General features: G+C 58.8%; 1 protein-coding gene across 4 annotated transcripts in view; it reads left to right on the plus strand.

The window, feature by feature from the left end:
* The first annotated feature begins 4,589 nt into the window (after window positions 1–4,589).
* celf2 (cugbp, Elav-like family member 2) overlaps window positions 4,590–12,687 on the plus strand; it is a 35,856-nt gene continuing 27,758 nt past the window's right edge. For 2 of the 4 annotated variants that reach the window (XM_086103261.1, XM_086103262.1), the window contains exons 1-2: window positions 4,590–4,937; window positions 10,832–10,867. In XM_086103261.1, the coding sequence (XP_085959387.1) occupies window positions 4,885–4,937; window positions 10,832–10,867 (89 nt within the window). In that variant the 5' untranslated portion in view covers window positions 4,590–4,884. The remainder of the gene's footprint in view (window positions 4,938–10,831; window positions 10,868–12,687) is intronic. The other 2 variants (XM_086103263.1, XM_086103264.1) reach the window with 1 other exon arrangement.

The raw sequence follows: 12,687 nt of genomic DNA on the forward strand, positions 1-12,687 counted from the left end.
ATGGAACAGCTTTTGGCTCGGAATCGCCCGCGACGCTTTTCTTTGCGCCGCGTGTCAAATTTACGGGAAGCGTCTCTTTTGCCGGCGCTCCGACTAAAAAAAGTCTCGTTCTGGTCCGTGATCGTTTGCGAAAAACCCCGCTTCCTCATTCGTGAATCGCCGCGTTGTCCGTGGTGGAAAAGGCTCCCGAAGTGAACGAAAATTGCAATAAATCAGCATCTAAAAACTTTTTGGCTCGGGGGCCGCATTGACTTTTAAAATTTGACAGAAGGGCCAGGTCAGCACGAGCTATGGTACATTAAAAAAAAAAACTGCATTTGTTGACGGTCCATATCAAACATCAACAGAACAAAAGCATGAACGTACTGTATTGATATCCTTTTTTTAAATGACAAAAGTGTTGTTGATGACCTCTTTTAGCCTGTGCATCGCTGCAGATGGGTTGTGATCAGACCAGTAGAAGTAGAGCGATACAGAGGTACTAGGTGGTCGAAAAGATTGCCCCGCCCCCCGTGTTCTGCAACTTCAAGTCAATGCGCCACCTGGCGGTGAAATGCCTGTCATTACAAGTCCAATTGAAATGAATGCAATCATTCACATGGAACCTTAATTGTGGACCGACCTTCGGCGGGCCGGATTAAAAAGACCAACGGGCCGGATTCGGCCCGCGGGCCGTAGTTTGCCCACCGCCGGTCTAGACACTCGGCCGCCTCCGCCGGGCGGCGTCGGCAAAGCCGGCAAATGAAAAGCTCCAATGCGGGACATCAACATAATCATGCGCATAAGCGCGAGGTCGGCGAGAGCTCATAACGCCGCGATGAGCGCGCGCGTTATTGCGTTACTCGTGTCAACGTTGCTCCGGTGATTAAAGCGGCGCGTGGCTTTATTGCTTGTAATTGTTTTGGGGTCGGGCGGCGCTCGCGGGAACGCCGCGTGCGCCATCCATATTTGATGAAGCCACTCCGCTTATCGGCCCGCGCTTTTGTTCCCCAACACGCACGCACACGTGCGGTTTTGTTCCCCCCCCCCCGACGTGCGGTGTGGCACTGTTCTGTCAAGGCGGCACCGTCATCATATTGTTCATTTTTTTTCCCGTCCGGGACAGCGGTTCCGTACTTAAGGTCGCACAACTGACTTGTTTCTGGTGCCGATCGGTCCGTGTTGTCGTTTGGGCTGCTTTTCCCCTTTGACCCCACACACCCAAAGGCCCCCCGCGCCAAATCACATACTGACCGCCGCCGGCGACGACACACGCGCGCGCACGCCCGCGTCTCGGTGACCCTCCCGACCAGGGCTCGCTTTCATCAAGCCGCGGTCCGGCCCCGCGCCACCTTGGCAAATGGAAGTACGCCGGCCCGCGCTCGCCTTAGCGCCCGTGGCGAGCCGACGCCATCTATTTGTGTGCCTGCGCGCCATCGAGTGAAAGTAATGACGCACGTACATCGCGCGCGGCCGAAAATGTCAACTATTGACGGGGAGGCGTTGGAGTGGTGAAAGGACGGTGATTACGGAGCGCGGCGGCGGGGGCCTTTGGGGAGCCGCCTCGTATCGACCGCGCGGGGGTTATGATTGGGCGGCGCCGAATGGGACCTTTGACCTCGGGGCCACGGCGGGCTCAGCGCCTGAGACAAAAAGGACGGAAACGAGCGGCGGAGATTCTTCGGTCGTGTCGACGCGTGCAAAGCGGGCGGCCGGGCGAAAATGTAGTTTGCGTCGCGAGAGGCACCTAGCTTAATGCTAACGTAGCACGGGAAAGGCGAGCGGAAATGAACATGGCGGAAGACGTTGGAAGTAGGAGTCGGCGAGGAAGCGTTTGGGCCTTGAACGCGGCCCCCCCCCCCCCCCTACCTGAGGCGATGATTAGCTAATCCATCATCGGTCGGGGCAATCGCTCGCTCGACGCCTTAATTGCGTTTTCTCGTTGACCCGATCGGCAGCTAATGTCGCCGTGCTTGTTGGGTTGTTGTTGGGGGGGGACCAAGGCTGTCATCGCCATCGTCATTCCAGTACTGACGCCGTTTTAAATAAAAAAATTTTTTGAACGGCGGGCATAAATAGACGCATGGGGATCGAAGGGGAAGTTGGCCACGATGGCGGCGGGCGCCCGCGGCTTCGCTCGGGCGCCCTCACGCCTCCTTCCTCTTCCTCTTCTCTCGCCGAGCGAGTAGGCCGCCGCACGCATCGATTTTTCCAAGCCGCACACGCCGGCGGAAGAAGTTGATTAGGAGCAGCTCTAAATTTATCCTCCGCCTCTTCCTCTTGCCTTGGCTAAATCGCCCACTCGCCCGCCCACGCCGCCCCGATGCCTTGGAGCCGCCTGTGGCTTTTTTCTTTTTTCTGCTTGTTTTGGTCGATTTCTTTTTCCCTCACACTTTCTCTGGACCGAGAGGCACTTCCGCTTCAAGTTTTGGTTTTTTGGTTTTTTTCTTCCCGCTCTGCAATGTTGACCGCCAAGGAGGTCGTCGGGCAAGCTTGCGCGGCGAACCGCAAATCGTGGAGCGTTTTTTAGTTTTTGGGGCGCTTTTGTTTTCATGGTTTCTCTTTTTTTCGTGCGTACGGAAAGGCGCCGCAAGAAAGCAAAGGTGGGCTCGCGCTCGGGAGCGCTTTTCTTTTCGCTTCTTCCCGCTTCGACGCCTCCGATCCCGATCCGAAAGGCGGCCATTTTGTCCGCTTTGCGCGGCTGTCGCAAACGCGGCGCCTTTTGCGCATACGACTTCCTGCGCGCACGAGTCATCGCACAGCTTTGAAAGCATCGAATCGTATACTTGAATGTCCTCTGGAGAGGAGCGTCGGGGTGGGGGGGGCAGGGGGGGGGGGTCGCTCGGAGACGCGCAACGCGTGGGCGCTTGGCTCCAGGCGTGATCTAATGTCCTTTGTGAAATAATCCCGCCGCCTGGATTTCCCTCACACTCGGGCTCGCACGAACGCGCGCGTCCTCGCTTGTTTGGCTTTCTTTGTTTGGACTCGAGGCGGCCGATGTCGTTCGGACTGCCTGCTTGCGGGCCGCCGATCACGATGGCGTTGCCTAACCCTGCAAAAGCGAACGACACTGATGTCGCGGGGGGAAAAAAGCTAAGCCGAGCAGTTTGGGGCAGGGGGGGGGGGGCTCATTTGTACTTTGACTAAATGAGCTGAAAAACCATGTCAAGGATCAGCCCGAAGAGTTTTTCAATGGGCGTGTCCCTATTTGACTTTTCCCAAATGAGCCGCTTGATTGGCGAATACGTGACTGCCGCACGCTCCCCAAATCAGAACCCAAAAAAAGCCCAACAGCCCAAAGCCATCCTCAATGGAGCCTCGAACCGCGAGGCAGATGTCTGCTTTTGGAGTTGAACTCTTCAGTTTTCTCCAATGGTTGGAAACATTTGACCTGGAAATGTTTTGTCCAATTCCAGGAAGGGCAGCCCCCCTGCCCCCCCCAGCAAAACTTGATTTGACCTGTGGTTTGCTTTTGCTCTTCGTCACGGCGCAGCGCAATCCATCCAAAGGCGATGTTGGCGTCAACGTATGCCGGGCGCTCTCGCTCCGCCACCTTCGACGTGAACGCGGGCACGCCGGCGACAAACGGCCGCGCGTGCTTGCGCTCGCGTGGTTGAGCCGGCGGCTCGCGCCATAATCGCGCCGCGCAGTCGATGACCCCATTTTCTGCCGCGACGGTTGCGCTTTTTGGCTTCCTCGTTACCGAGGCGTCACGCACACTCGGGGCTGGGCAAGTGTGGCTCTTTTTTGAGGGGGGGGGGCGTTATCCCCCCCCCCCCCCCCGACCCCCTGTGGACGTGACCGCGCTTGTGCATCCGTTTGAACGTAGATGCGGCGTATCTATTTCTAGATGACGGCCGGCGTCACGTGTTCCCAGCGACACCTCCGCGCCGCTGCCACGTGACTGTCGCGCGCAAATGAAAGTTGTCAGCCAGCGCCATCCGCGTGGCGAGCGCCAAGGCGAGGGCCCGAAATAGCCCCGCGGCGAGAGGCTGTCAAGTCTCTCCTCCTCCTCCTCCGCCCGGCAGGTGTCCGCCCGGCGTCTATTTCGGGCCGCCAACATGGCGGCGCGGAGGCCGCTACGGGCTCGGCGCTAGCCCGCCCCCGAGCGTCTGCGAGCGCGGCTTTCGGCGGCGAACGTTAAACTCGGCGCCAACCTCCCACCAGAGAGGCGGAAGAGACGACGAGAGCGTCAACAGGATGTGGCGGCGCGGCTAGGCAACGGCACTTCTCTCTTTTGGGGCCCCCAGCCTTTGTCGTGCGCGACTTCCGCTTTGACGCCCGCTTGTCTTGTCAAAAAACAAAATCGGCCGATTGCCGTGTCGACCGACAGTTTGGCAGACAACAACCAAAAAGTCATGGCTCCACAAATCGATAGCTCCATTTCCAGATGTAAGAAAGCAAGCTGCGAATCGCATCCGAGCCTCAGAGCCGCTCGGCACTTTGGCGCCGTGCTGGCTTTTTCAGAGCTCACCTTTTCACAACCATTTCGTGTGTGTGTGTGTGTCAGGATGGCAGCGGCGGAAGCTCGCAAGCAGCGGAGGGATGGGGCGGGGATGGGATCGGTGGGGGGGGGGGGGGGCGAGCGAGGGAGAGAGAGAGTGAGAGAAAAGGCAGGCGGGCGTGCGCGAGTGCGAGAAGGCGCCACGCCACTTCTCATCCGGCAGCAGCAGCAGCAGCAGGACAGCTCGGCTCGGCTCGGCTCGGCTCGCCTTCGCTTCCGCCTCGCATCTCGCGGCCGACGGACTTTACGTCTTCTCCCGTGACGCCTTTTTGAAATTTCTTTTTTTTTTTCATCCGTCATTCGTTTCCAGCTTTTTTTCCCCCCCCCCCAGCGCCGCGCCCCCCGCCGCGGAGCCCTCCCCCCCTTTTTTTTCCTCCCCCCCCCCTTTCCCGCCTGTCATCATGGTTTCTATCATTTCTGACCTGGACCCCCTGAAAAGCTGGAACGTCTTACGGTAAGCGTCGCGCCTTCGGGGGACGCTTTGGGGGGGGAGGGCGCGCGGTGAAGTGAGCGGACGGCGGAACCCGGACCACCGCGTGTCCTCGCCAACCCGCCTCAAAGTTGAGTGTGAGAACACAACTCCCCCTCTCGCTCCCCCTCCCGCCCCCCGCCCCCTTTCCCATCAGGAATTTTCTCCGGCGATGTTCCCGCACGGCTGACGGCAGCGGCTTAGCATCTCGACCGGTTTGTTTTTTTTCCCCCTCACGCAAGTCAGCGTTTTTTTTTATTTTTTCCCCCAACGGCGCTTCGCTCCGACTTGTCAATTTTCACTTAACGTTTCTCCCGACGGCTGCTCATCTTGTTTGTTGCCGACGCAAGCACTTTCTTCTTCTTCTTCTTCTTCTTTTGTCCTTAAGAGCGAGCACAGGACGTGGAGCGCGCTAAAGGGCGGACGGGTGTAAGCGACGGGTCACGCGCTGCCACGCAAACTGCGATGACACGCGCGGGCCGTGACGCAGGCCTTCCGGCGCGCGGGGCCGTCACGAGATGCGCACCGAGTGGAAGGCGCGCTCTCGCAATGTAATAACGCTCGCACGCTAACCTCACACGGCCGCCCCGTGACGTCGGCGACCCCAACGCGTACGCCCACCCCCCACCCCGCGTCACATGCTGCGATGTGGCGGACGCCCGCCGCCACGTCACGCTGACAACCCGCAAGGCGATATGCCTCGCGCGGTGTCACGCGACGCGCGAACTGTAACGACGACGCGCACCGTATCGTGGCCGTGCGCTGTAAGCCGGCAATGCCACTTCCACCCCCCACTGTGACGTCACACATGCTTTCGGCTTCCCGCTTGATTGACTTTGTTGGACGGCGATCGTGCGTGCGTTGCTCACCTTCTCGTTTGGGGTTCACTCGGCGTGGTGGCAAAAAGAAGCCGGAAGGATCCCGTCCGTCACTGTGCAACGGGGTCAAGAATGCATGACGTCAGCCCAGCTGTCGCTCGCCGCCGGTCTTGGGGCCCTCTCCTCCGCTTTGGTTTTCTGGGCCTTTGCGTGGCCTTCAATTGTCCACTGTCGCCCCGTTGGCACAAAGCGACGAACGCGTTGGACGGCGCTGCCTCGGAATCCGGTCCGCTCCTCTTCTCAAAGGAAGGCCGTAACCCGGCTCCGGGTCTGATCGCGCGCGTCGGCGCGGCGGCCCTCGTCGCGCCCGGCCGGGTCGGCGTCTCGCCGTGTTTGCGGGTGACGGATGCCGCGAGCGCAAGGGAAAGAAAGGCCAAATCCGCATGCGCGCGTTGCCCGGAAAAAAAACAAATGCTTGGCCATATCTTCCACGCGCAGCAAGTTTTTGCATTTCCGACTTGAGCGCGCCTCGTCACTGCCAGCGATGCCGACGAGCCGGTGATCAGCTGTCCATCGCTTTATTTGCATGTGCGGCGGGGGGGGGGGGGGGGGCGCTGGCCTTGGCCTTGAGTTTCTCGCTGGCTTTCACTTCCCGTCGAGGCGCCGATGAGTCACGCGGGACAAAACGACACAAATGAGACTTTGTGTGCTGGAGCTGGAGCGCGCACACGCGCGCCACGTGAAGCGGCGGCTCGTCTCGACGGCCGCGACATCTTCGCTTTTCAGTCGGCGCGTCACGTGACCGGCCGGAGGCCAATCGGCACGCAGGCGGCCGCGGTCGCGAGACGCCGCGTGACTTCTTCCCCTTTCGGGCCGACAGTCCGACTTCCCCCGCCGAGTCCGTTGAGAACCGTTAAATGTCGTCAACGGGAATCCGAGCAAGCCATGAAAATTGTCAGCTATGTTTTTTTTATTTGTTCTTTTTGGGGACCAGCGATGGGCAGCTGAAGGGAGCATTGTGTCAAAAATTGGAGCGTTCCGAGCCACTTGTGCTTGAACAAAATGTTTGTCGCGATAAATCTACTCAAGTGTGTCAAAAGAGATTTTGAACGATGGAGACGATCGAAATTGAAAAGTCAAAGCAATGACGTCATGCACGTACACACGCGACTAAATACCACCGCTGCTTCTAAATCGTGTGCGAAAGCGTGCCCAATTGGTGATTTTGTGTGTGCGTGATGTTGCCATCGTGAGCTGGAATTCCTTTCCAAAAAGCAAAATGACAAGCCCGAATGTCGACGTCGACATTCGGGCCGTTGGACTCTGGCGTCTCCGCCGGAAATTGCCACTCGGCGACGGCAACGCGGCTTTCGTAGCTCGGCGTCGCGCTGCGCCGGCGCTAATGCGGCGCATCGGAGTGTTCGCTCCCGGCGGCTCGTCGCCGCAATCAGCGGGAGCCTCTTCCGCGGCCCCCCCCCCCCGGGAATCCCGCTCCATCCGCCTGGCCCATTAATTCCGAGCGCTCCTTATATCCTGCCTGCCCCCGGCACCCCCCGCCCCCTAATCGCACCCCCGCCCCCCTCCCACGCTCCTTCCATCATACCCGTTTATTCCATCATCGCGCCCCGAGCCGGGCCTTCATTTTCGGCTGTAATTGGACACGCGTCCCACGGGAAGCCGCTCGGCACGCCCCGCCGTCCCCCGAGCGTCGCCTCGCTCGATAAGCGTTCCTTTGGCCGGCGGAAGATTCCGGAAGACGCCAGAAGTGTGACACCTGTTAAGTGGTGTTAAAAAGTGAGCTCCTTTTTCGTCGAGCGTCCTTCTTCTTGTGATGTGCCTTCCTGCGAATTGCCACCTGACACTCGCTGATTCTTTTGTGTTTTGTTTTGCGGGGGGGGGGGGGGGGCTGTAATCAGCGACCCATTGGAGCACGGAACGGCGAGATGAGTTGAAAAAGGAGCGCGAGTCATTGTGGCGGTGGGAGTTCAACAGCTAGCTAAAGAGTTGCGTTGGAATGGCAAGGTGTCGCCGGCTGGAAGAAGAAATTTGCATCAAGAGCTTTGCATCCTGTGCGTGTGCGCGCATATGCCTCGCGGTTTACTTAAATATGGAGATTGACCCCATTTGCATGCAATTGCATATTCGCCGCTCCAATACGGTGACCGTTCTGACGCCGCCGCGTGCGATTCTGACATTTCACCGCATTCCCGTCTCGGAATTCGAGCCCTCGCCCCCTCCCCCGACAATTTGAGTTTTCTCCCACCCATTGCTTGACTTCTTGAACCGTGTCGTCATCGCGCCGCGAGGAGGACTTTAGCGACGTTCAACGGGGGCTAGCCGGGTTGCCACAGCAACACAGAGTTTGCAGATGAAGGATTATTCCGGCAGGAAAGGAGATCGGCGTGCCTCAACACCTGCAAGTCACCTTCTTCTTCTTCTTCTTCTTCTCGCTTTGCTTTTAAGACCAAATTGGAACGCAAGCGGAGTGTCACAAAACGCCACTTTGTTTGTTTTTGAATTCACAAAAGTCCCCTGAATGTTTGTTGTGGCTGATATTGATTAGCCAAACTTTGAAATGAATCATTGAACTTTTTCTTGCAACTTTTGGGAAAATGGTTTTGCCGAAACAAACAATGAACGGGCCCGCTGGTCAACTTGCATCGCGGCCGGCTAATTCTTGGCCTCGCCGCATCGTCGGCGCCGTCGCGGCAAAAAAGCGGGAGCCGCGGGTCGTCGGCCGAGGCCTCGGACCGCGCGCTTCGCCGCCTCCGCGGAATGCCGTCCACAATGGAGGCCTTTGTCCAAAGGCTTCTTCGATTCTTCCTCCTCGTCTCGGCACCGAATTCAATTTTGTCGGCGTCGGAATTCCGGTTTGTCGCCGTAAAATGATGACACGGCGTTGCGTTGATTCCAACGTTGCTCGTGGAGTGACTCAGCACTTTGACGCACGATGGCGGCGCTCGTCACGCCGGGCTCGCCGTATGATTGGGAACGTGACCGGCGCCGTACTCCGTCGCGTGATTAGAACGCGCGCGAACGAGCGCCGGCTTTCCCCGCCTGTCAGTCAGGCGGCCGCAAGACGGCGGCTTATTATTTTTCATATTTCCGTGCGCCAATGTGCCGTCCGCTGCTGTCAGTCAAGCTGTCAAGTGTGATTTGCCCATCCCCCCCCCCCCCCCGCTCCCCTCCTCTCTGTCATCCCCTCCACCGCGGGGCAACGCGGGGGTGCCGGCGCCGGCGCCAGGTGGGACGCCACTAATGGCCGCCTCGCTTTGGCGGCCGCGCGCTCGGCCAATTATTTTTCCCGACGAGACGACAGCTGCCACCTTTGCCTCCTTCTCGTTGCTTCCTCTTCTTCCTCGTCCTTCATCCCTCCTCTCGGTTGACGGTGGGGTGCTCAGACCGGCCCCCACCCCCTCTCCCTCTCGCTCTCCCTTGGGGGGTCATTACACGCGCACACGCGCGCGGTTGTCGGCTTGCACCTATCACAGTTTGGCCGCATCCGTCAATCGCGCGAGTGGCCTTTGCTTTGGGGATTCCTGCGCACGCGCGCGCGCGCGCGCGGACAGCCAAGAGCGCACCCAAACCATATGGCGACACACACGCACACACACACTCGCACGGACACACAAGCAGCGAGAGGAACGTAACGCAGGAACTTGTCGGTGATTTGTCTTGCCAGATGCTTGTGTTTGGGGCCCGTTGAGTTGTGGTGCTGAAGTCGAAGCTCGAAATGATCTCCATCCTTTGCATGTGCGCTTTATTGATTTTTTTATTGATTTATTTTTTTAAATGTGATTTCAGATTTTCTTGTATTGTCCACGGTGTTGCTGCGGAGGCCGTCTCCGCCTCCTCCGCTCGCTCGCTATCTCCTCCTGCCGGTCCTCGGCGGCCACCGCCGCCGCCGCCGCCGTTCCTCTCTTGCTTAATCGGCAGCCGTAACACAGGCACATTGCGCTTATCTCACGCGGATGAGAAGGCACGTGAGACCATACGCTCTCGCTTCGGTTCCGGTACTCGGTACTCGTCGATACTTTTCCAAATGATGCCGATCGAGCGGCTTCGAAATGCAACCCGCCGAGCGAGCGCCTCACGGCGGCGTGAGGGGCGTGCGCGGGCGGCCCCACCGCCGGGCCATCAAAAGCGCACGTGCGCGCTGCACATCACAAAGCACGCGCTTGAAATATTCATGTGTCAGGAGCGATGCGAGTGCCGGCGTCATGTGTGTTGTCGCACTTTGCTGTGATGTATGTGCGCTCCTCTGAGGTCCGCTTGCCTCAAAGTGGGATCGGAGGACTCGCTGGTTGTGGGGGGGGGGGGGGGGGGCGTTGAGGATGAGATGGAAGTCTGAAAGCAAGCGCGAGATACGAGAGCGACATTTAGCTTCACAGCCGCACCTGAATAAATCATCAAGTCAAGTTCAAGACACGGGCGGGGGGGAGGGGAGGGGCCTTCGTCTCGCTCCGCTTTTGGGAACGCGAGATGGAGGTCGGTTCGGGACCGCCGCGCTCGACTCACGCGGCCCCCCGGCGAGCTCTTTTGGCTTTTTGGAGCGCCCCACGGCCTTGTGGTCTTTTAGCCTCGCCGCAAAAAAAAAAACCCGGGAAAGGAGGAAAGCAAACGCAAATGAGCAGAATGAAAGGAAGAAAGAGCTTTGCGGAGCGCCGCCCGTGCCGTCGACACCTTCCAGGTTGACGTCCGTGAAAAAGGCCTCGCGCGTCTGAGCTCGTCACTTCCGGAAGAAGCCTTTTCACGCTTGCGTGCGCGTCCGAGCGTCGCGCTCAGCGCCGCCCCCTGCGGGCCAAGGCGGCCGCAGCGGAAGGAGCGGCAGCGGGAATTGCCTTCAATGGCGTTGCTTCGTCTTGTTTGGTTTTTGGCGGGGGGGGGGGGGGGGTCTTCCGGAGCCTTTGCCACCCTTTCAACGCGGTCACGGGAAAACTATTGCGTCGCCAGCGCATTCCTAATCAAGCGTCCGATGAGCGGCGCTCGTCTTTTGTTGTTCCCGTTAAATCTTGTGAAAAATCCCGATTGAAATTTTTTTTTTTGTTCTTTTTGTTGCAGGCAGGACGCCGGCGACCTCGGCGGACCGATACAAAGGTAGGCGCTTCATGTTTTCTTGTTTTGCGACTCCCCGCGGTGCTCATTGGCTGAACAACGCAGACCCGCATCCGCCGCGATAACGAAAACAAGAGCAAATGTTTTTGTGCGCGGCCGACGCGGCGGTTGCCGGCGCCCAAGAAAAGCGGGTTCGGGGGATGAGGCGAGAATTTTCAACACAACAGACTTCTGCAAATGTAGTCAAGCTAATCCAGTCGTCCTCGGGGTAGGGGGGGGGGGGGAATAAATAAATAAAACCATCCGCAGTCTTTAAGTTGCGACTTTCCCCGCCTGATGTGGCCGAGTCGAGGGAGGAGGCGTGGCTTGTGTCGCTTTGCTTGGGCCGGGCGCGCTCGTGCATGCGCGAAGGCCGTAAACTGTCCTTTGATGGCTTTGAAACGGCTCGGCTGAGAAGCGGCGCTCAAAGTCTGTCCCTCGCGCGCGCTTGTGTTGATTAGCGTATGAATAGCGCCGGCGCACGAGTGGAACCGATACAACCGAGCCCGCAAAGCTTCAGGTTCCTCTTTGGGAGCAGGTGTGTGCGCGCGCGAGTGTGTGTCGGGCAACTACACGTGCACACGCACACACTTCCTGTTTAGCAATAGCCAAATGCATAATTACCGGGACGCGCACAATGCGGCGTCCCGGTACACCGCGTCCCTTATTGCCTGCCGTGACAAGCGACGTTCTCAGCGCTGCGACGCCGCTGCCCGGGATCCCATTTATGAATATTCATGAGGGTGTGGGCGGGGGGGCGGGACCGCACCCAGTCGGCGGTGACAGCCTTCCTCACTTGGAAGACGAGGGAGCGCCGCGCGCATTTTGTTTGGGGGGGGGGGGGGTGGAAGAATTTCCGCTGCGATATTTTTCTATCCGTCTGTGAATTCTGGAAAGGCGGCCCATCAGCTGGAGAAGCGGGCGGCTTTGCGGACGCGTGATGACGATGGCGCGCGCGTTGCGTTTGCGTGTTTCCCGATCCCGCATTGAGGGCACGGCGGCTCGTCGCCATGGCGACAACCTTCACCCTGTTGTCGTGTCAAGTACGGCATGAAAGGAAGAAGGAATGGCGGAAGCGCCCTGAAATAAGAACGCGCCTCGGAGACCGGCAGCGAGCGAGGGCCTCCGGGCCGCGTCGTGCTTTTTATTCTCTCGGCGCCCCGATGAGTTCCAGGTCAGCGGTCCGGATCGCGCGCTGAAGTGAGCCCCCCCGCGTTCCCCCAACGCTCACCTGTCACCTTGTTTTATGCATGCGTGTTTTCTATCTAACTCTACAATGGATCTAGATTTCTATCGAGCGATCTATAGCGGCACGGCGGCCAACTGGGGGTTCGATTCCGGCTCCGGCTTTCCCGTGTGGCCGCGTCGGTTTCCTCAAAGATTCCAAAGCCACGGCAGGTTAACGGAACGCTCGAAACCGGAATGCGAGCATGAAAAACGTGTTGCGTTTTTTTAACCACGGGTAAATCTCGGCGCGTCAGAAAGAAATAGTGTCTCGTTCCGTTTCCTTTTTTGCTCCAGAAGCACGAACGCAAATTTTCTGTCGGCGCCGTTGTGTTGTTTATTCATTCTTTATTTCTTGATTTTTTATTTTTTTTTTGGCTGAGAGGCTCCAGATGGCTGAGAGACAGGTGAGCCAATTAGCGAGTCTCACTACATGCGGCAACATCGTCACACTGGCGGAGCGCGACGCAATCCCCCCCCCCCCCCCCCCCGCCCCCTGCCTCCCGCCCCTCCGCGCGTGTGAACGCGTCCGCCGTGATGCCGCTCGCATCTTGTCAACCCGCCAGCAGGCGAGCGCCGATCGGGTTCCTGCCGCCTGT

The sequence above is a fragment of the Hippocampus guttulatus genome, chromosome 22 (assembly GCF_054856545.1).
Source record: "Hippocampus guttulatus isolate MCC_2025c chromosome 22, RoL_Hgut_1.0, whole genome shotgun sequence".
Taxonomy (NCBI): domain Eukaryota; kingdom Metazoa; phylum Chordata; class Actinopteri; order Syngnathiformes; family Syngnathidae; genus Hippocampus; species Hippocampus guttulatus.